General features: G+C 35.7%; 1 protein-coding gene across 9 annotated transcripts in view; it reads left to right on the top strand.

The window, feature by feature from the left end:
• RPS6KA5 (ribosomal protein S6 kinase A5) overlaps positions 1-17,890 on the top strand; it is an 82,074-nt gene extending 64,184 nt beyond the window's left edge. For 8 of the 9 annotated variants that reach the window (XM_074868603.1, XM_074868599.1, XM_074868608.1 and 5 more), the window contains 9 exons: positions 869-1,030; positions 2,278-2,403; positions 3,128-3,261; positions 6,440-6,533; positions 8,834-9,004; positions 12,423-12,614; positions 13,135-13,294; positions 14,292-14,455; positions 15,400-17,890. In XM_074868603.1, coding sequence (XP_074724704.1) covers positions 869-1,030; positions 2,278-2,403; positions 3,128-3,261; positions 6,440-6,533; positions 8,834-9,004; positions 12,423-12,614; positions 13,135-13,294; positions 14,292-14,455; positions 15,400-15,639 — 1,443 coding nt within the window. In that variant the 3' untranslated portion in view covers positions 15,640-17,890. The remainder of the gene's footprint in view (positions 1-868; positions 1,031-2,277; positions 2,404-3,127; positions 3,262-6,439; positions 6,534-8,833; positions 9,005-12,422; positions 12,615-13,134; positions 13,295-14,291; positions 14,456-15,399) is intronic. The other variant, XM_074868602.1, reaches the window with a different exon arrangement.
• The last annotated feature ends 6,805 nt before the right edge of the window (positions 17,891-24,695 follow it).

Below are 24,695 nucleotides of genomic sequence, written 5' to 3'. Positions count from 1 at the left end.
CCATTGGGGTTAAAATTGTTTGTGTGCTTTCCTTGAAAAAACTAAGTATGCACTTCTGGTGCTTCTGAAGTTAAATATATATTTTAATTAGTATAAATTTTGGAGTATTTAGAGTTGGTAGTATAAATTAAAACTTTCAGATAAATATTTTCAATGTAATTATCATAACATTCAGCACGAGCAATATCTTGGCTTTTTAACTTCTGAATTTCTTCTTATCCCTTCTGTATTTCCTTCCTCTTATAAGAGAGTCTGACAAAGTAAAGTTGAACTTCCTTTATTCACCATTTGTTTTGGAAGATACATTTTTTCCTCATATACCACTTTCTAATCTTGACATAATTTCAGTTCCACTCCTTTACAGTAATAGGGCTGTTTTCTCATAACTACTATATCTATGCTTCCTACTTCTAGCCATGCATTTAAGAAAGAATCCAGAGGCGTTATGCTCTCAGGGCTCTGGAAGCTGAGATTAGTAATTAAGCATAGAAATCAGCTATGAAAAGTTGAAGATAGTGCATGCATGCACTATGGCTTACAAAAATACAAATGTTGTTTTCTCTGAAATAGAGGAATAAATTTAAGGGCTGTCATGCTAATTGTTTGGCTTACCTTCACTGTTCAATTTCTTTGTGTTGATTTTTTTTTTTTCCAAAAAGCCTGGATTCTGTCTGCTTACAAATAAATATGATACTTCTTGTCTTTACCCAAGCAAACCAGTAGGGCATAATTTGAATGCTTTTCACCTGCCTGTGGAAAATAGCAAATGGAGTTAAGACTGTTTGTTTCTGGATAAGTGTCTGTTTCCAATATCTGCTTCTGTTAAATCTTCACTTGATTCAAACTTATTTTCCTCTTTTTGGTTTAGAATATGAATTGGGATGATTTAGCTGCCAAAAAAGTATCAGCTCCATTTAAACCGGTAATCAGAGATGAATTGGATGTCAGTAATTTTGCAGAAGAGTTTACAGAAATGGATCCGACATACTCTCCTGCAGCAACCCCTCAGACTTCAGAAAGAATATTTCAGGTATTTTAAGAATTCACGTTCATTTAAAAAAAAATAATTTCTGGAACAATTCCACGTGTATCGCTAGCTTTTTTTTCTCCCTGCCTTCTAAGTTGTTGGGAATTAACAATGTAATTTCCAATCCCAGTTCCCAGGACTGTTTGTTCAGCAATTGCAAAATGAGAAAAGTGGAAGCAGTCCTACTGCAAGCATAAAATTCCACATCTCTCCATTCCCAGCTGAATGTCCTACCTGCTGGACTAAAGTCAGTCTGTCCTTTATTGATTCTTCGTACCTCATGAGTCTTGTTATCTTGACTTCATCAGCCTGGGCTACCAGGTTCAACAACAGCAATGTAGTTTGCCCATGTCCACGTTATGCTTTAGTTGAGGTATTCCTTTGGGAAGTGGGAGCTTACTGTAGAGTTGAAAGTAGGTCTTCCATGTCCTGTCGGAGTGCTCTAATTACTAGACTACTATATACAGGTCAGTAACAAAGTTCTCCTTGCCATCTCCTCCATGCTATTAAAGAATGATCCCTTCTTGGACTGCACAGTCTGGATATCAAATGGGCAGAAACAGCTCATGTGCAGCTGACTTGGTACCAAAGCTGCAGAGGTGGCCAGCAGTTCAGATTCTTTCTCTCCTCCCCCTCCTTGTGCTTTGTTGTCTTTTATTGCCTGTTTTTGAGCAGCTTACTGCTTAGTGTACAGGAATATAGCATCATAATTTGGAAGCTGTTAGATTTGTAGTGACTGTAGCAAGCAATTTATGCATGTCATAATATGATCTGATTCATCCTGCAGTGGTAGTCCCAGCTGTTCTTGTTACGATACCCAATCATTAATATGAAGCTTATTTTGTTTTGCCATTTAAAATGGTTTGATGCTTACATCACAACATGAAAACTATTTCATGCTTTAACTTAAAGCTGTTCTGGGAAGCTAGCTAGTTTGAAGTATAAGCCTTTATCACTACTGCAAAACAATTGAAGCTGAGCCAGATTTTTAGCGTTATTTACTAGAATTTTTGTATTGTTTTATCTATAACTGTGGAGACTCATATAACTAATTCCAGGAAGATAGCTGTTCACATTGAACAGAGTAGTATCTACCCATCAATGAGCCAGTTATGGCTTCTGTATTATGTTGTAAAAATTCTGATTTCTTTGAAAAATTCTTCTGAACCTTCTAATGTTTTTATGCAATATGATAGTTTGTGTTGCAACAATTTCAAGCCATGCCCTTTTCTGATGTCTTAATTTCATAGGGATATTCTTTCGTTGCACCTTCTATTTTGTTTAAACGCAATGCAGCTACAGTAGATCCTCTTCAGTTTTATATGGGGGATGAGCGGCCTGGAACTACAACTATTGCCAGAAGTGCTATGATGAAGGTAATAATAATATCAAGAGCTGAATTAATCTGGTTAACTTGGAACTGCATATAACTTTCAAAGCAGCAATCACAAGCTAGCCTAGAGATTACGAAATAGTCGTTATTCATTTATCTGTTCTCTGTAATGGCTCCTCAGGTGATCCAAGCATATAATTTGCATGTGGTACTACTAAGAAGTGGTTGAAGTTTAATCTGAAAAATCAGATGATTGTCTAGTTTTCCAGAAGTATAGTAGTAATAGTAATTTGACTCCTGATAGTTCTTATTCAGTGAACCATTGTAGATATTTTTGAAGCTACTTTAATTACATCAGAATTCCTTCTATGATGTATTTGCCCAAAAGTATGTATAGCTGTGTGAAGCCTTATAAGAACACATGCTATTGTGACATCTTCAAATGAGCACATAGTTTTGTGGATAACTGTATGTACAGTCACCTTTGATCCTGTTTGTCTGAATATTTTGTATCTTAAGCTATTGCAGTAATAATGCTTTATTTAGTAATTATGTTTGTTTAGTGTAACATAAGATTTACTCTTTGATTGTTAGAATAAAGTTTATGCATTTTATTAAATGGAAGTTAAAATGATGTTTTATCAGAAAGAGAGCTCTTTTACCATTTTAAATGTAGATGAAAAATTCTCATGAAACTTTACTCTTTGTCTTTGACTGTGTATACTAAAAGTATTCTGCAGAACTAAATACAGACAGTTTCCTAACAGGACTCTCCATTTTATCATCATTATGAACTGGATCTGAAAGAGAAACCATTGGGAGAAGGAAGTTTTTCCATTTGTCGAAAGTGCTTACACAAGAAAACTAGCCAAGAGTATGCAGTAAAAATAATTAGCAAAAGGTATAAATATTCTATAAGACAATAAAAATATTTTCTTTGCTTACTGTCACCCATGGATTAGAATAATGTGCACTACATTTTTGGAAGTGGAAAAATAACTTTAATTTCCTATCTGAAGAATCTACAGAACCTTATAGTAACCTTATGACCTTTAAAAGATTCTGAGAGTCTTTGAAACAAAATGTTACTCTTGTTGGGGAGGACACAAGAAGAAACCTAAAGAGTACTTTTCTGGTTCCTAGTTGTATTCTACCCTAATTTCCCCTAATTTTGCTCCTAACCAGAGGAAGGTATAAGGCCCTCCTATCTTTAGACCCAAGTGAACTGAACGTAGGCTTGTGCTAGCTCCCTTTCCTAAGCAGCCCAATTGATTGCCTAGGACATTGCTTTTAAGAAGGATCGTCAGTGTGGGTTGCCTCACATCTAATTGTGTGTGTGTGTGCATGTGTGTGTGTGTGAAATGGAATTAGACTATGGACTTGTAAGTTGCATCTTGTTTCCTGGATGTTCTGAAGAGAACACCACAATGGAGGCAGCTGACTTACTTTGTACATGGGGACCATTTGGTCATCTGCCGGAATAGGTACCTCTGGCAGTTTCTGTCCAAAGGAAAATAAAGAAAAGGGATTCTTTGAGGGGTGGATGGATTTTTAGCTTAATTTTGCAGTGTTCATTAGTAAATATGTCCCTAGTCTTTTGTAGGATGCTGGCAGGAAAGGAAAATGTAAATGTTCTGCTATCAGCATGATAGTTCACAATGATCTCTTCTCCAAGACATTTGGCTGTACCTCTGTTTTTCCAGACTCTAGAAGTAACTGTCCACCAGACTTAAGTGTTTCATCACGTGCTTTTTGGATAGGATAACTTCAAGAATAAGACACCTAAATATAGGTGTCTGAGTCAGTTTTCCAAGGTCTGCTATGATTAATGGAGGCCTACTCAAAACTATCACTGGAGCAGAGAGTCTCAAATGACCAGGAACTAGCAGTAGGATTCAGTAACTTAAACATAGGCATTTATGTAGTGCCATTTTAGCATCTGTTGGTGTCCTCTCTGTCCTTATTTCCCATCAGTCTTGTGACTACTACCTTTATGTAGATGTCTCCATGCTTGATGTCTTCCAGGCTCTCCTATGCTTAGGCCACTGAATCCTACTCTAGGTATGTATTTTACAGTGAACTACTTCACCTTGTAAGATTCATTAAGTAGAATTTCACTCATTAGAACGAGACCTTAGACAAGTAGTATGCAGTAGACACCTACATTGGGTATTTAGTCTGGTAATCTCTGCCTTGTGTCTACATTCAAAATTTTTTTCTTGTGGTGCGTGCAGAGCTGCAGATCAGTGCTCCCATCTCATCTTACGCTAGTGGATTTTTTGTTTCTGGATAACAGTGAGCAAACTAGTATTGACTTTTCCCATAGAAGTGAACTTTCAGGAATTATGTCCCTAAATGATATTACTCACAGGTTCTTTTGCTCTTTCTCCTTCATCTTGGTGGACCAGGCTAAATGAAGGTAAGAAGTGGTCTGTATACAGAGATTTATTTTTTTTTTAGGATTGCAGGCTGTGAGCAGACTCAGCATGTTTGTGTAGTATTTAGAGATAGCAGTAAACCCACACTCTGAATGGCTAGACACAAACCAGTCTTGAATATGAAACTGTTAAACTGTAAATAGTATTGCTCTGAGGACCACACTAGTAACTCTTGCTAAAAGGAAAAGTGCAGTAGGTTTCTAGTAACTTCTTTGCCTCAAAGTCAGACAGTCTTTCACTCCTACCCATCAAAGGTGCCAAAAAAATGAATCCTACACTTAGGCAAACCTTTTCATGATACTTGAGGTGAAAGCTCAGATCAAGAGTTCCTCTGTGGTGTTGCTTTGTTAGGAGTGCTCGACCTACCTCCATCCAACAATTTCAAGTTTATCTGTGTGTCTGAAGGCCAGTGAAACGGTGGAGTCCTGTAAACTTGCTTGAGTTACTGTTTTAGAGCTTCCCATTTGTTTTTCATGATATTGTCTGTTTAAAATCTGAGATAGTAACTATTTATAGAGGGGAAATACTCAGAAAAGTCCATGCACAAATTTCAAAGGTTTATGTTTATGATACTGAACCTTTTTCATCTGTTTCTTAGGTCCACCTTCTCCTGATAGTACTTTAGTGGGAAAAGACTATCTAAGTCAGGTTTTTTAATTTCTTAAGGACCTGAAATCACTTTCGTTTAAACAACAGCATCAGCAGAGTTGCAAGTGGAACATCTTAGTTTTCTTATTGATTATATGAAGCCTGCAGAAAAATGGAATTCTCTTGCATAAAATTCTTATCATAGTTCTGGTCCTAATTAGGAGGAAAAAAGGCAACCAAAATTAAGAACACATATGGTGAGAGAGATTCTGTCTGTTACCCATAAGGCCATTCTTTAAGTCAGTACAGGATTAGCCTTTCATGAAGAAAGTTTTGGCAAAAATTTTCAGGTGTTACTTGCCCAAAGTAAATCAACATGGGAAACTAAATGTTCTGCTCTGTCCCCATTCACGTAGTTTTTATAATGTTCACCATGTTCACTTTTTTTGACTATAGATTTGAGTACTTTCAGTACACAAAGAGAATTTGTGCAATGATTTTTCCTCTGGATCTAGTCTCTTAGCTCTTCCATTTCAGATTTTTGCTATGGCCTGTTTAGGGGTTCATTTGTATAACACAGTTCATATATAGATGATGTTACTCTTTTTTCTAGTAGGAACTCATAGTTTCCATACAGCTTTGGAAGTACTTATCTCCTATAAGAATGGAAAAGGATTGGTCCAATAATTTGAGACTTCAAGATAATGCTGAACTATGTTTGTAGGAACAGAGGTGAAGTCAAATTGCCCTGGACTAAGGGAGAGGTTTGTCTTACATAGAAACTGTTCTGTAATATAATTTCAGCTTTTCCTGTAGCAAGTTGCCGTTGCATCAAAAACATTGGTTGATTTGGGCGTGGTTTTTTAATGTCCTAACTTGCAGGGTTATGTGGAGAGTTTGCTCAGCTTACTTTGAATATGGTTTTAATTGTGTTGAAGCAGTTGTAACATTAAAAAAATCTGGATTGCAAGCAATTAAAAAAATAGGTGTAACACTTTGAATGTGCAATTTGCTCAGTAAAATTGGTACAAAATGACTGCTCAATTTTTCCAGAATGGAAGCCAACACCCAGAGAGAAATAACAGCTCTGAAACTCTGCGAAGGACACCCAAATGTCGTGAAGTTACATGAAGTTTATCATGACCAGGTATTTTGAAGAAACTATAATCAGCACTTGCCAAACACATTGCCATGTGTTTTCCCCAGAACTTTTAGAAGTTAAATGTACGGTTACTGTGGGGGCAACTTTTGTCCTAGGGCTTTTGTCTAGTCAGTATAGAAGATGAAGCAGAAGTTCTGCATTCAAGGGAACTTGCAGTTACTCTCACAAATCAAAAAAATATTTGGAAGAATTAGAGTCCTGGATTCTGTTTCTGGTTCTGTCCTTGATCTGCTTTGTTAATCATCATACAATATATTAATGGCCCAGTTTCCATATCTATGATACTGAGGTACCTAATCATCTTTCCTCCGGGTTGTCATGAATCTTAAAACAACATTTGTGAGATAATTTGGAAAGATTGAAGATTACGTATCTAACATTTTTTTCTTACATATTTGTAACTTAATGGAGATAACCAGGTAGTTCACTAAATTACCAAATGTGAAGTAGAGCCTCTATTTGGAAATATATTGAGATCAGTTTCGGGTTTATTTAGAGACCTTAGTTGTCTTTCCCCTTAGTGTAATGCAAGTTCCACAGCATGTAAAAAGCCGTATTTTGATCTCTCTTGGAGTCTGGCCCTGGTTTGAGCTAGGGGTTGGGACCAGATGTCCTGCAGAAGTCCCTTCCAACCTAAACTACTCTGTGATTCTAGTCTATGATTTTGTAACGGAACATGGGCTCTCTTGCCTCCCCATATATTCCTGTCTATCCCCGTCTTGCTGTTTATACAAGGACCAGCAGAGTGCTAATGTGGAGCACTTCTAAAATGAGCTGAGAGGATAAAAAGAAATCTGTACTGTGATCTTTAATAATAAGGAAGATTATTTTTTTTTGCATTTATTTACAGTATGAGTACATGTGAGTAGAACAGGACACTTTTTTCACTTTCCTTTGAGTAAAATGACTATTCTCAGGAATATCTGAAGAAAATGTTCTTCAGATTGCTCTACAAGTGAACAGGCTACTCTCAACCAGCCAAACCATTGTATTTTTAGTTGCTCCTGGTGGCTCCCAGGTGTTACGCTCCAGATGACTCATGCACAATATTTGAAGACCAGAACTGATCAAAATATTCTAGCTTTGACATTTCTGCAGTTTGCCTTAAAAAAAAAAAAAGTTCCAATTTTTAACTTGCTCTGATATCACTCTACGACTGGATTACTAATGTAGAATTTGGTCAAAGTATTGTGTTGACAGTCTCTTTTGGTGAACCACAAGAAGTTTTCTAGCAGAGAAAAGTCTCTTTATCCTTTCCAACTTTCCTGTCAGCTATTCCCAAGACATAAAGAAAATTTGCAGGAGAGGATGTCTTACAAGCACTACTAGCAATGTGACTAGTAGACACCTTGTTTATTCTAAGAAGTGTTACTGCTTTCTGCCCTCATAGCTCTGCTTCTGTTCCTTGATATCTAAACACTGTGTACCTTCTGTTCCTGACTATTTATATGAATTTCATTTTGTGACCTCTTCTCAGAAATTTTCTTTGCTTGCAAATATTACTTTTGTTACTGTCATTCAGTGGAAGGAAATGCTAGAAGCCATTGCATGCCTCCATCCATTGCCCTTTGAGAATGCTAACTCCACTTTCCTGTCCTCAGAAGTCTGCTGTTTCTTTAGTGGCAAGGCATTTGGATTGCAGTTGGTTTTTGTGCTAATGCTTTTCTTATAATCAAGGAAGTCACTGCTTATTGATTGTCTTGAAAAGAACAACCATCTAAACAACCATTACTTTTTTAATTTAAAAAATTCTCTTTAGTATTTGGGAAGATGTCTATTGTGATTCTAGTAGCTTTGGCTTCTACTCTGTAGGAGTTGAAATCAGAAGAAATTCTAGATAATCTTTGATTTCACAGTAAAGTTTCAGGGTGCTTTTAAATGACTTAGTAACATTAAATAGCTAACTCCTTACACATATTAATAGAAATGTATCCCTACATCGGAACAGGCTTAAACAGCAAAAGTGTAGCTTTTTCAAGCTTTATTTGTTAGCCTAAAGAAAGGTATTTTGTTTCCCTACAAATTTATCCTTTTATATGATGGCATTGCGTTTTTGTAAATAAATATGGGTGGACATGGGGAAGACATCAACATTCTTCAATCTCAGTGAGATTGATGGGAAAAATGTCATTGGAGATGCAATTTGGTGCTTTTTGAATTGGTATGAGCAGCAGTTTTAGTTCTTTAAACTTTGAGAACCTGTCGGAATAACACCTAACTCCTGAATGAATGTTTGTTTGTAATGTTAAATTTCTAACGTGCTGTGTTTTTCTTTATTGTTTCAGCTTCACACATTTCTAGTAATGGAATTGCTGAAGGGAGGAGAATTGCTTGAACGTATTCAGAAAAAGAAACATTTCAGTGAGACTGAAGCCAGTCATATTATGCGCAGACTTGTTTCAGCGGTGAGCCATATGCATGATGTAGGAGTAGTCCATAGAGATCTGAAACCTGAGGTATAGTGACTTGCTTATATATGTTTAGACAATAAGTTAATAAATATCTGGAATGTGATGTATTTCTGTTCCTCCAGCTTTTATTACAGATTTTTCTACTTCTATATTTTTAATAAAATGTTACCACTTTTACTTGGAAAATTCTGTAGGTATTTTTCTGTTCATAGGTAAGCCTACCTGTTAGGAAGCATTTTTAATTTTTTAATTTACACTCTAACTTGTTAAAAAATATTCATTACCTGTTTGGGGACAGTTGTTGCTAGTGGTTGTATATTTATTGTATGAAACAGTTCACAAGCAGAGCTCGGTTTCTTGGGTACTTTGCCTGTACATTTCCACCTTTTGTTTGATAATTCCCTCAGTAGGGCTTCTCTGGGAGGTAGCTGCGACACACTTGTACTGTCTTCTGTCACAGTAAACACAAAATGAACCGTAAACTAATACAGTCAACTAATAAATATGTGTGATTTGAGTTCAGTGAGTTCAGTTGTTTCCCAAAAGAAACAATTATTTAATACATATGTTTCAGTAATTACTTGGTCTGGTATTTTTATTGTGCAGCAACATCTTGCCTTCTAGTCAATTCAGTTTACTATGGTAAGGTTGACCACTGGCTTTGTTCTGCTTCCTGGAGCCAATATTTGCTCCTTTTTCTTTGCCAACAATGGACTTGGATATGTGTTTGTTTGCTTTAGCCTAAGAATAGTGTAGATTGATGTTAGTTCATCCAGTAAGGATATTGTTTTGGCGATTACAGTTATCGTACCTCAGGAAATAGCTATCCCTTTTGTATCCTATAGCCAGTTTAAAATGATCCACCATTCCTACTGATGTTTCATCCTTTTGTAACATACCTTCTGGTATATTGCAAACTTACTTCTTTTATAGTAATTCCAATTCAACAGGTGAAGCAGTCTACTAGGTGTTGGTATTAAACTGTTTTTGAAAATCAGTCCAAAATACATGCATTTGAAAACATCTCTGTACTGGAGTCTCTGTAGTAAATAAACAATTAAATAAAGAGGGGCTATTGTGAAATTTGAATGTGTCAGTTGAAAATGTGACTCTTGGAAAAAATTCTTCTGCTGACATCATCAAGGAAAGAAAACAGCTTTTGAAACAAGTCATTATTAAAAGGGCAAAACCCAGAAACCTTTCTCTCTTCCTATTCTCATCATTTTAGTCTTATTACCATCTTGAATGTAAAGGCCAGATTCTGTAAAGCAGAGCTTCAGCAGCATGGTAAATTAGGCAGTCTTTAATTCTACATCATGTTCAGGAACAGAAGCCTGGGAAGTCCAAGTAATGAAGGGTTAGCAAACAGCTTGCGGAATGCATTGCCTCTACAAAGTTGGACTTAACCAGCCTGTCTCCTTCAGGCTTGTTTTGAAAGTTACTATTTTAGGTTCAGACATGAACTTGGTATGGGATATGCAGGCTTCCCAATATAGGTGTGGTTAGTGCACCTTTCTGTAAAAAGATACATAGGAAATTCTGTTGCTTTTCTAACAATTCCAGTCAGACTTGTTTGATTGTCAACTTTGACATCTAATGTGATACTGCTAAGTCTATTTTAAAAAATATGACTGGTTACATGTCACTAAGGATGAGGCTTTTTTTAATTGCATGGACTGGAAGACCTCTTCTATTTAAGCAATAGTAATTAGATCACATATATTGCTGTGCAAAATAGAGGAAAAGTACTGGATAGAAAATAGAGAATTCACGGAAATAAAGAATTCATGTAGCATATGTGATCGTTTGGAGCCTCGCAGTAGAGGATTTGAGGACTGTTTCTGTGAAGTGATTATTAATCTGTAAACTGGATTCTAAAGATTTTAGAAAAAGCATACCAAGACATTGATAATGTTGTTTATATATCCGTAAAATATATGTGGAATATAGTGTTAAGTGTGGGTTTTTGTGAAACACGTTTTATTGACCTAATCAACAAAGTAGTCTGAACCTAACTTAAGACATTTGGACTATACCTTTCTTTCTGTACATAACCAATTCTGTGTTTATCTTAAGAAAGGACATCTTTTTAAACCAATGCTACTGCAGTTCTTTATTTACTTGTTGGCTATATAAGCACCACAGAAAAAAAGATGATTGTATTAATCACCTATCCTTATTGTATTAATATTTTGCTGAAATTAGGCTTCCTTCAGATTGATTTTGCACAACATTTTAATATGGAAAACTGACTTTTCTGATTTTGCATTAAGATATAACAGCAGTACAGAATGCAAAAATACTGTTTTGTAGCAGCTATTCTCTTTTATCCATAATGAATGCTCTCAGGTTCTTACTGATCTGTTTGCAGTCCAGCAATCTTTTTTTTCCCTTTCTTAATGAGTTTGAAATTAAAGTCATTCATCTTTTGTATTACAAAATTACATAGGGCTATAGGATTTTTAATATTGAGATTTTTTTCTAACATTGCATAGATAAAACAGCAAAGACAACAGTAAAATTTTGGTTTTCTCTCAGAAGTTCAAGGGAGGAGTAGAAATAATTTATAATTCATCCTGACCTCAGCCAGTTCGCCTAAGACTTAGCTTCACTCATGTATCTTTCTTGACAAATATAAATACTCAGGGAAAAGAAGAACAGATTGTCTTACATCTTCCAAACCAGTAACAACTTGTCTGTCTTGTCGTCCAAGATGCCACATTCCAGTCTGTAAAGCTGGAATTCTCAGGGACTAATGTAATATAAGTTTCTTTACCTTGATGTAAGGAGTAGGCCTTTGGTTAGAGGCTGAACTGCTATGTGACCTTCAGTGCTTGAATGCCGCTGGTCCCAGGACTCTTCCAGAAAGCATATCTATACTGACTTTGAGATCTATGCCAGACAGCAGTTAGTACAACTACTGAGCTATTGGTGCACCTTCTAGTCCACCATCCTTCTCTTTCAAATTACTCTTTTGTATTACTGTGTTCATAGCAATATGGCTTCAGGACCACTTGAGGACCAAAGACTATTCAGTGACAAGACATTCAACAGGAGTTCCACTCACAGGAAACATGCCAGAAGGAAGCTTAAGAAAATTTACTTTTGTTTCAGGAAGAAGGCGATTCTCCATTTATGTTGATGTCTGCTTTTTTTCTTGTCAGTGTTCCCTGAAGTATTTTCCCCACTGTTCTTTGCTAAATACCCATTTTCACTAATAATCTCAGACAGAACTATCCTGACTTGCAGATATACAGGAGGCAGATAAACATATCACGCTTTCTTACATCCCAGAGTACTGTTATTTCTACTTTTCCATTTTTTAGCCAGTGTCTGGCAGTTCCGCTTTTCTCTAGATAATGGGAAGTTTTCTGTAGTAATAAATGTAGGAAAAACAACAACTATTAAGCATTCTAAGCAATTTTCTACGCAGTGCTGTATTGATTTTGTGTTTGCTTTTCAGAATTTATTGTTTACAGATGAAACTGATAATTCAGAGATAAAAATAATTGATTTTGGCTTTGCGCGTTTAAAACCACCTGATAATCAGCCTCTTAAGACTCCATGTTTTACTCTTCATTATGCTGCCCCAGAGCTCTTGAATCACAATGGTTATGACGAATCTTGTGATCTGTGGAGTTTGGGGGTCATTTTGGTGAGTGACTGAAGTTTTAAATTGTAACTTTATTGTATGTATTTACTTTTTGTTAAAATGTAAAGGACTCAACCAATTTCGGACTTGAATTGGGTAGATATTGAATTCAAGTGAGGTGAAAATACTGCTGCATGAATAATAGATTTGAAAAAATACAGTCTTGTTCTTAAAAAGAGGTATTCTTGTTAGGAGATTTTACAGGCATCCATATAATCTTCCTACAGTTTCAATTCAGAGAAGGAATCAGCCTGCATTCTGATTCACAGAAAATGAATTTCAATAGATATAAACTGGGTAGAAATACCATTTTGTTTATAGTTTCCTGAAGCACGAATGTTTTTTCTAACAAGGACTCCAGAGAAAGTCTTGCATATTTTCAGTTTTCTATAGCCTTGAAGTTATGCTAGTCAAAGTTTTATTGTATAGTGCTGGTGATGCAAACAACAGCACTTCATATTTAGTAATAGGGTTGTCAATAAATGTACTGTGTTTGTTAATACTACTTCTGTTCTCATGACAGTATACAATGCTATCAGGACAGGTACCATTTCAGTCTCAAGACAAAAGTTTAACATGTACCAGTGCATTGGAAATTATGAAGAAAATAAAAAAGGGAGAATTTTCCTTTGAAGGAGAAGCTTGGAAAAATGTTTCTGAAGAGGCTAAAGAGTTAATTCAAGGTATGTATTCACAAATATTTCATGTACCTTATATTTTTATCTCAAAAGATAAAATTTAAAGAACGATACAATATCTGGATGCTGTGATCAGCAACAGAGTGCATAACCTGACAAAGTAGTATCCACAGCTTCAGGTATGTACTGACTCGTACTAATACAAGTTATGGGTAGAGGTGGACACATCAGAATGGTGTTACAAATTACTTGTATGCCTAGCAGAGAGCTTTCTAATATAGTGAGATTCTGACAGAAGGTTAGTGGGGTTAGAAGAAACTGAAGAGCTTCAGAAAAAAATGAAGTCACTCTTTTAAAACATATTTAAAAGCAGAGTTTTTCTTTTATGCTATTTTTGCTTTTGTAAAAACACGAGGTTATGAGAGAAATGTTTTTAAAAGCTGAGCTTCTGCAGAAAATAAATTTATTACTATCATTTTTTCCTCAGGCTGTTCTTGAATGCGTTTACCAAGACTGCTGTATTTCTGAGCTCCTTCATTCATATTTGCCATACTTTGATTCCTCTTAAGCTTTTGAGCATCTAATTATATTTTCAGCATGAGATAGACACCAATCTTAGTTCTACTAAGACAGAGTTCTGAATTTCTGTAGAAGCAGGTTTGTAAGGAATTTGTCTGCTAAAAGTGTAGGCATCTCCAGATTCAGGCTTCAGTGGATCATGGAGAGAATCTGAGGCTTGCTCTCTTTATCTGCATCCTAGACAGGTTTTAAGTGAAGAAATCATTTGGTAGGTCTGAGTTCATGCAAAAAGTTATCAAACAGTTAAATAGCAATTTCTTGTATTTAATAATTTTTCTGGAGAGGATGGTAGTGTAACATTGTGTGAGCCTTTCCAAAGATAAATATTGGCATACCTAGGATAAGTGTTGTCATTACTTACTTCTGAAAGCAATGCATGAGACTTTCTTCAAAAAAATTGTATTTTCTAATAAAAGAAGATAAATAGCTTACAATTTAAGAGAATGTAATATATTTCTATTAGGACTTCTAACAGTGGATCCAAACAAAAGAATTAAAATGTCCAGCCTGAGATACAACGAATGGCTTCAGGATGGCAGCCAACTGTCATCCAACCCTCTAATGACTCCTGATAACTTAGGCTCTTCAGGAGCTGCGGTGCATACATATGTCAAAGCCACTTTTCATGTAAGTTCTAAGCAATCTTATGTCACATGCTAAATTGTATAATGTGTTAATTTAGATTGTCGTATGTTTTCTTATACTTCAGTGATTGGTTATAGCTGCTTTTTTTTCCTCAATACCTAACATCTGTGATTAAGTACAGTAAAATCATGAATGATGAGGCAAGAATAAGTTTCTTGAAGACATTTATACTAATGGGGTTTTGGGGACTGAGAGACAGCTGTTCATGAAATAGGTATTATAAATATTCTGTTTCTTAGAGAAATCTATTAAAAGGTCTTCAAACTTTTACAAAAAAGAGACTAAACTTTCCATTTAACTTAAGTAACACACTCTTTGTCCTTAGAGTTACAAAACTGAAGTAAAATTTATGGAACATATCTAGCTCATGTTTTTAATATCATGGACACTTTTTTAATGGACTTGCTTGTCTACCATTGTATATTTACGAAAAACCTTTGAACTGCAACTGTATTATACAAACACAGTGTTGGTTCTCATGATTCCTTCTACAGAGAATAAACTGAAATTGAGCAGATTTGTGCTGAAATACTTGTAGACGCTTATTACCAAAAAGCAAAAAAGAAAGGAATTGTTACTTGGAGAGGTCCTGATAATGCAACATAATTTGGGCTGAAAGAAGAATTGTAGTTTAACTAAGTGTAGTTTCTCAAAATGTAATCTTAAATAGGTTTAAGGCTTAATAAAAAATATTTTTAAAATAAAAAGAATAAGGAGGCGAAGATGCCAATTAATAATGTTGTATATTGGATCTTAAATACATGTAAAGGCTAGTAAAGTTATTGTTACAGTAAGAATTAGTAGGGATCTGTCAAGAGATTACAGTTTATCTTATGTCTTCCTATAGAATATTCATAATAAGCTACAAGCCATAAAGTGTCTTAAACCTCTTGAAAAGCTTAGAATTACATTTTATTTTTAAACAGGCCTTTAACAAGTACAAAAGGGAAGGATTTTGTCTCCAGAATGTTGACAAGGCACCTCTTGCAAAGAGAAGGAAAATGAAAAAAACAAGTACCAGCACAGAGACACGTAGCAGCTCCAGTGAAAGTTCACATTCTTCTTCCTCTCATTCTCATGGTAAAACTACACCTACAAAGACACTGCAGCCAACAAACCCTACAGACAGCAATAACCCAGAAACCATCTTCCAGTTCTCTGACTGAAAAGCAGAGAATATCCTGTCTTGAAGATTTAAGTGGTTATAAACTTGGTAGTACCTATACTGTCTTCTCCCACCCTTCCTCCCTGTGGTTACAGGCTACAGGAATATGTCTGTTGCTTTAAAAATGTATTTCAATCATACCTTTTTAGCTTTGTATTTCAATACATTTCTTTTTAGCATTAAGTTTGATATCACTGGATATGGTATAATGCTATTATACAACCAACATTGTATTCTCTTAGGGCTAAATTACTAGTGCGCAGTCAAGCTCAAGGTAAGGAGCTATTCTGCTGATGGTACAGCTTGGAGGAAGACTGCTTCTCAGTGTTCAGAATCTTCCTCCCAGTTTCTTCCCCACTGTTCAAAGAAAGGAAGGCTCTGTCACACGTATAGAACTTTTGGTGGTTCTGCTTTTACCCAGCATTGTGAAGAATGTCATAGAATCTGATTCTTCATGCATGTAAAGAATCATTAGTACAACGCACCAAAGCAGTACAGTACTTTAAGGCCATTCTATCCCATTTATTTGAATTTTAAGAGCAAAATGAAGCATTATGGAACTCTTACATTATTTTAAAAAGTAACTCCATATGTCTTGTTCTAAACAACTAGGAATATAAGTCTTAGGGGTTTTTTTAATTTATTTAATTTTTTAAAAAACATATAGGGTAAAAGATGTCTGATGGGATGAGGTGTCTAGTACTGTGATAAAATAATTTTTATTTCTACTTTTTGAAGTTATTAACTTTTAAAATGTTTTACAGATTCTAAACTGTAATGCTATAAGAGAAGGTGAAATTTCATATTGAATGCTTTGGAAAATGGTCACATGTTAAAATATCTATTTCAAGATTTAATTATAATTTATATTTTCTTTTTGTATTTACACAATAACTTTAAAATACTAAGATTTTTTTAAAGATGCAAAAACTCCAGTTTCAACATTTGTTATTATAGGGTCCATACAAAATGTATACCAAGTTATTTGAATTTTGCATTGTGCAAAAGTGGCAGTTTAATAGTGACTGTAAAATATTAGAATATATGTTTTCTTTTTTGCACTTTATAACATCAAAAGGAGATGTTTTATAATAAAGTGCACTCAGATCTCTCTTCCTACAAGGTGCTGAGCACTGTTTTACTGGGTTGAATGACCTGAAAACCACTGTATTTAGTGGTTGTGGTCATTGTGAAGGAGAATTCTGTACTTTGCAGGAGTGAATCCCTGTATATTATCCACTGTTTTCATTCCTTACTTTAAACTGCGACGCTCTTTCTATCTTGCTTTTACATTGTATATAACAAATACTAGACCTGGGCACCTTGTGTAGTGTAGATGTTAACAACTTATGCACTGGGAATACTAAAGGGAAATTATATTGAACACTGTGCTTCACAACTTGTTCACTGTGGTGTTCTACAGTGAAGTATTTCCTACTGTGATAGTATAGTATGTACATAACTGTTTGGAATCATAAATGTGACTTACAGAAACATCAGCATAAACTTTTAAATCAGTATATTTTATAAATTTATGGAGAGCTCTTTTATTGCTCATATTCTCAATGACTAGGGATAACTTAAGTGCTAAAGATGACTCCAGTTTTCCAAATGCTTACATGTGTAAGTTTCCACTGAAGTCAGAGAGTAAAGTGAATCATATGCCTAAATTTATGTGATGGAAGACTAATTGACTAGGGGATTTTGTTAACAGCTTGCTCTATCTTAAAGTAACCTTAATCCAAACCCTATGCAAAAAAAGGTTATAGGAATTGTTTATATCAGTGGTTTTATTTATAGATTATATCAGATATCAGTATTGACAAATACAATACATCCATGTTTACAGGGATTGTGTGTATCAAAACAAGGCTTTGAAGCCCAACATGTTTGTTCTGTGTTTCTTTAATAATGGCATTCTGAGGTTTTGGAATTGCTCATGTGAAATAGTTTACTACTTTCTTGATGTGAATGTCAACAGTAATTGCAGCATTAATTTCAGGTTGATGTGAATATTGAGATTTGCACTGTTTATGTAGAAGTAGTATATTTAAAGATCAGTATATGTGCTAATAACACAAGCAATTTGAAGTGGCCGATGTTAAAATATTGAAAAATAATTGTCAATGTAATATATTCAGGTTTGCTTTCTGAATGCTCTCTTTGGAAGTAATCTCAACAGTGAACATGGCTCATTTGTAAACGAATACTTTCCCTCTCCCCAATAAACTTGCTGTAAATACAACAAACAATCCACCATTAATACTTGTTACGCAGACAGTAGAAGTGAATTGGGACGTTGGATAACAAGTTGCTTGTAAAGTTGCACTTTGGAGAGTTCTTGGAATTTGTTGCCTTCAGGGTGAGGACGGCAAAAAGCAGTTTTCGGTTTGATTTCATTTAAGTGTAAGAAACTTCTGGATACCAGGTGGATTTGGAACATTGTGACCCAGCGGAAATAACTTCTTAAAGTTAGGAACACAGTACAGTTGTTTCCCTGCTGGGAAATTTAAACTGTTGCTTGACAAACTGATGAAACAAGAAGAAGAATGCTTGCATGAGATACTAAATGCTAGAGATAATGGCTATATTGTCAGAGTCTTTTTCACACAGGTTTTGAGAGTGTGTTGTGAGACTAAAATTATTAGAATACATAATTTGTTTCAAAAACAACTTTTATATATGAATATTTCTGTGTTCTCTTTCTGCTCTAACAGTAGTTATTAAATAAAAATTTGAAAACAGGGTAATTATTTTTGGCAGGGGTAAGTACATATAGGTGTCACCTTGCATTGCTTTGAACCAGTTACCTCGGGTAGCTGAAATGTTTATCACCTCTGCCTTTCTGATGCCTCCAGGTAACAGAGCTCTTGAGGAGGTGTGTTTGACACTAAGCTGTCTGAATTTTTAGATGAGCATCTTTACATAAACAGCTGCTGATCTCCATTTACACTGATAAAACTGAGTTGCAAACTAGGCAGCTCAAGAGCAGGTTCATTTCTTGTTCAGATGTCCCTGCAGGCGACTAATTACTCTTTGCAGAATGATGTCTCAACTTAAATCTGTTGCCAAGCCTGGCACTCTAGGTCATATAAAGACCATGGGACAAATTTTTCATACTCATACAACCATTTCAAATCTGAAGTGTACAAGCCAATCTTCATTATATTGCCTTTGTGAAGAGTTAGACTGTAAATTATGTTTATATTCAGATAAAATTTCCTTCACAGTGCTGCTATGCATCAAGCAACTTTAATGTCTAGTAATGATACCTCTCTACTGTCAGAAATGTAATGCAGTCAGCAATATTGTGGGCAGATTTATTTGAAAAATCAAATTTTTGATTAGTAAAGATTTGTGTGGTTATTAATCTACTATTTAAAGTACTCAATATTTTGTAAAGCTATTTCTTTGTAATACATTTAGAAACACAAATACTAGTAATTAAGAGGTAGTTCTGCTAAAGGATTTAGAGGATTACAAAGGAAATGACATGACTTACTCTTCCTCTGACTTAGTGAAATTTCTACACTTTTATATAAGGAAAAGCAGCTGAAATATTTATTGTTTATTAATAGAAGGATCAGTGCATTTGGCATACGTATTGTTTACTGCTACAAAAGAAAACTATTAAAATGCTTTATTAAACAGTTTTGGGAGGGTAACACAAAAATACAGTATTACATCAGAATGGATTGAGGCTTCAAGTTGGCATTGCTGATTTATGTATATTTTCTCAGCCCTTTACCGTGGCTACTTTTCTGAACAGGATAACAATACCTGCACAGTTGTGTTCCCTAGCACTCATCCAGGAACAGAATAATTCTTGGCCGAAAATATTCACAAAATGATGATGTATGTTTATTGGTTGTGATGAAGTGTTGCACAAGTGTCTTACATTTTTAATATGTGCATGTATTATGTGCATGTATGTAGATACATGCTGTATTGCACGTCTAGGCCTCAATTTATAGTAACATGCCTTGTTTAAGAGAACCTGTACTTAAAATTAAGTTCTTGACTCACACAGATTGAGAGGACCAGCCAAGGGGGCTACCACAAAGGAGGAAGGTTATGGGAAGTCAGAGATGAGAGGCTTCTGGGAAGATGTTTTCAGGGGTAAATTTCTCCCCTTGCTATCTCCATGTGCATGTAATATTCACTTACAACAAATTGCAAGCTTACTTGCTAGTTACCCAGCATAAACACATTTCCAAACTCTGCAGGTCTGTGAGTATGTGTATGTGTCCATCTTTATATGACATTTTAGTCTTCAGTTGAAATTTTTTGTTATTTCTCAAGTATCGTTCCAGGTGTTTTCACCAACTTGGTGTTCTTCATTCTTTTCCCCCATATATGACAGTTTCTGAGCACCAATTTTTTACATTGTGAAACATGACATTGCCTTCCTTTAGTCAGGATAATTGACTGAATACTCTGCATTGAGAAAATGGGAAATAACAGGGCTGTTTCTGCTGTAAAGAGATATAAAAGTGCTTTGATCTTTGTCTACCTGTGAGAAACACTTCTCAGTTTGCTCCTTTGACCCACAGGGCGGCGCTGGATTCTATAAAAAATAAGAAATGCAGAGGTGTTGGCTAGCTCTCACCTGCCATCCCATATTTTTATATATCGCTCGTTCAGTAGATTCTGGATGTTAGAACACCAATGTAGAAAAGAAAACTTAGGATGATTCATGTAGTCTGCGCTAGTAAATAAAGTGATGCTTTCAATTACATAGACCAGCTGGAGCAGTCTTGTTTGTTGTGCCTGGAAGCAGCAAGAACAGAGTAATGTAAGATACCTGCAGTAATGTAAATTTGAAGAAAACCTGTGTATTTTGACAGCCTTCATGTTCTGTGTGATAGAAACAGAAGTCTGCAACTGCCTGGGAATCAATGGTAAGTGTTTAGGAGATGAGGTGGTATGGGCTGGTCTGACAGCTTACTGTCACAAGGCCATTCCTGATCCTTTCTTCTGGCTACATGCTCTATCCTTTTCTTGGTTCTGGTGTTTGTATTGCTTGTCAGCCAGCAGAGGCAGGGGGAAATAAAAGTTCTATTAGTTAAGGCATTTTGGTTAACACTGGATTAATTGATTAGATAGTTAATCCAAAATAAAAGTAGTAATGAGGCATTGCAAAACCTAATATGGTATAATGCTGTGAGTTTTGAAAACTAATACTTTATTCAGAGGTAGAAAGGAATCCATACTATTCCTACATAAAATCACTTTTTAAAATTGGCAACCAGTCTGGCTGTATTCACAAAATTCATGCAGAAGTCTGCTAACTTCCTTTGAAATGCCAATAATAAAGCAGGGAAAAACAACTAATTGCTCAGGAGATGCTCAGAAACCTATCACAGATGAAACTGGAAACTGATTGCAAACTTGCTACATTTTTCTTACGAAGATAATTTTACTTTGTCAACAAATCAAGCTTCAGATCTTAAAATTGGCATCTCATTTATGTTCATCTGGTTTTTCTTGTGTTGTGGGTTTTTTTTTTTTTTTAATATGTAGTTGTCTTAGTATGATTGTGACCAAAGGTTTATTTTGGTAAGTGAGAGAAAATCTAAGGATTTACGCTAAGGCCTTGTGAATATGCAAAATAAGTCTGCTGGGAAAGGTAATCAGTATCTTTAGCTAGTTAGTTCAGAATATATATTACTGATATTTACTGATATAACTAAATCTAACTACATTTTACATCAGTCATGGGTGTGATTTTTGTGTGACACATTCAGCTATGCTAAAAAAGGTTTCAAGTGTAAACTGGTCTTTGGAATTACAGCAAAGTGAGAAAAAAGGGGGGGAGGTTGTATCCTAAAGACGATGGAGAAAAGAGGGGACAGTGCTCAAGGTTTGTCTCCAGAGGTGACTAGGTGATAGTATCATATTGTCTGTAGAAGCTTGCTCGTTAATAGCAGTATGTATGCTTTTTTCCTTTAAAATCAATATACAGTGGAGAACTTAAATTAATTCACAAAAGCAGCAAGTACCTCAGAGCTTTTCTCAGATGTCTCCTTAATGAGTTCTCATCCTTTAAATATATAGCTCAGCTGTACATAATAGTTACTCTGTTGAAGCTCTGCCTACTTGAGGGAGCAGAATCCCACTGTCTGGTGATGCGTTTGTTGTACAGCAGTTGTACAAATTAGAACTCAATATGTCCCTGCTGCTTTTAAGTTCAAGTGTTAATACTGTTCTACTTAGTATGTATCGCCATGTTAATCCATTCATATGCAGCCCTGGCAGGTCACTTAGTTCAATTTTAAAGCTGTCAGATTAAAAGGAAAATTTTAGATCTACTTCAACACCAAAGTGAGAATAGGCCTTTAATCTTAACCTACATCTGGATTACAAAATTGAACAAAAGCTTGGCATTGACTTTCAACCTTGACAGTCTTATCATTAATATGCTACTGCAGCAAATTTTGATGCTTACAGATATCTTCACTGTACTGATCTCTTTCACCTGTAGAGAAAGAAACCTGAAAAATTACTTCCCGTCAGAAAAAAATCTTTTGCTAGAGTCCCAGTGGAAGAGATCATCCATAATTTCTGCCTTTACTTCTGAAGCTGTAAAGGCAAGAAATGAATTGGTGACAGATACTGACAGCTGGTTATAAGGGAGCAGGCTGTGCTAATTTGCAGTAAGTGGAACAGAGTGTGCTATGTCTTGTGGGTAGGGAGTGGGGAGAGGGAAAGAAATGGGAAGAAAGGAATGCCGAGTGCTTTGCCTCACCATAATGTACAGGATATTCTAGTTGCACACCATTGCTTTTGAAGAAGCAACAATCTCCACATTTAACCTAAAATCTCTAAGAAAATAACCAGATTCACCTGTCAGCTTTTTTCTTGGAGGGAAATGAGGCCATTTTCAAATGGTAAAGGCGGCAACATGGACATTGATTTCCTTAACTCACTATATGCCAGTTATCACAGATTACAGTGAAGTTTTCTTTCTGACAAATACGCACTTCTCTCAAATTCTTAGTCACATCAACAAAGTGCAAAACCTTGTGACAAGTTTACCGAAAAGCACGATAAGTACTTGGAATAGTTTATTTTACTCGGTATCAGGATATTCAGAAAATGAATGAGGGTAGGGTTCTGATTTTGGATGTGGGAAAGCACTAGAAGATAGGATCATTTTGTGAGTGCAGTGGTGGAAGAAATAAAGCCATTTTCTGGAAGACTGCTCAGAACTCATCGAAGATTTGCAGACCAGATGTCAGCTGAATGCTTCTGTCTCTAGAGCTGTTAAAGCCCAACCATGCTGATCTGGAGGATGGTAAGCCCAGCCTGGTTTTGACCAGTACTGTCAGAGCCACAGGTTTATGAAAATCTGTTGTTGGGGCTTCTGTTTGGATGTACTTCCCCTTATTTGTAAGTCTTGCTTAACCACCAGTGTTTGGCAAATCACGTTCTTTAGCGGTGTTGGAATGATAACTGTAATGAAGGTTTTGATCTTCAGTCAGCCTGTTTTCTTCTCCAGGCCATGATATTCAGAAATAGGAAGAGATTTTTTTTGTTGCCCTAAATTTTATGGTTAACCACTGTGGTGGCTTCAAAGTTAACGCAAAGCAATCTGGAGAAGTACATCATGTCATTATTAGTAAGTCAACCTTGGTTTCCCTTAGGAGAGATTCTTGCCAGAGCTGTGCACAGCACAGAGCAACAGCATGGGTATTCCCCTTGGTAGCTAGTGGTCTGTGTGTCCGTTGTTCTTCTGACTCTTGAAGTTGTGCTGTTCTTTTTTTCACAGAAGAATTAACAAAAAAAATAAGCTGAACATCTGAATGCTAGGCAGATGATACTTAGATGAAGGCAGTTTTGTAGGTAATAACCAAGGATTTCTATTGGCTGTTGTACTATGCACAACTTTTATGGGAGAAGTATCTGGACTAGTCTCTAAGACAGACTGATAGTATTTGAGCCATTACTGATCTCCAGCACTGTCAGGAACTTGTTTTTGGAGAAAAACATGAATATGCCTATATGTTTAAGTCCTATGCTGTAATGCTATCAGTATACCTAAAGAATCACACATTCTTCTAACCCTAACATTTGGGTTAAGTAGGTTATGCAGATTTTATTTGTGGATTTTTAAAAATTATTTATTTTTACTATCCATGTTGTATACTTAGTTCTGTTCCTTTCCTGAGCTTTCTATTTGTTAACCCTTTTATCTCTTTGATTTCTCTAGTCTTTCTGCTTGTCCTGAAAGGTAATGCATGGATCTTTCTGCTCAAAAAGAACTGTGGAGTCAAATGTCCAGTATATAGAAGGAATAAAAATATGAAGGAAGGTTATGCAACAAACCCTTCCCTTTACCAGAAGTGTAGAAATACCTAGCTTAAAATACACTACACTGGTCAATTAATAGGTATTTTACTCTTCAGACAACTGTTATATTTGATAAATGGAGTGAATAGTGTTAAAGCACAAAAAGAACAGTTTTAAAAATGCAAAAAGAAAAGTGCGAATACAAAAATGAGTGCAAGCTAAAACATACAAACTCAGATAGCACCTTCAAACTTGGTTCTGAACACACTGTGAACAACAGGTATCAGATCTGACTGGCTGATTTGCTTTTTACAGTTTGAAGTAGGGTTAGATCAGAAGCATGCAGGAGAAATCTGCTTGGTCCTACAGATGTGAAACTTCAGATTTTCAAGAACCTGTGCTTGGACCCAGCAGGAGCACGAAGAGGCTGAAAGCTGGCAGTTATTTTCCAGAAACTTTGCTTATGAATCATCTTTGTGAACTGAAGATAGATAAAGCCCACAGAACGATAGTTCACATCCATTCCCAACCAACTGTAGTCACAGTAACATTATTGCTTTCTACTTTATCAAGCAACTAAAAAAAGCACATATGTTCTGTTGTTACCTGATCTATGCTGATAGGTAGAAAGATCTCCAGGGCAGTGAAGCTGACCAGAAATGATCTATTCTGTGGTTTCAGGCAAATGCTAGACCTTTCGGAGACTATTTTTGATCATGTTATTGTATTTTAAATAAACTGTGGCTCAGTCCTAATCTTCTCTGG

The sequence above is a fragment of the Strix uralensis genome, chromosome 4 (genome assembly GCF_047716275.1).
Source record: "Strix uralensis isolate ZFMK-TIS-50842 chromosome 4, bStrUra1, whole genome shotgun sequence".
Taxonomy (NCBI): Eukaryota; Metazoa; Chordata; class Aves; order Strigiformes; family Strigidae; genus Strix; species Strix uralensis.
This window is presented reverse-complemented; position numbering and strand designations above follow the sequence as displayed.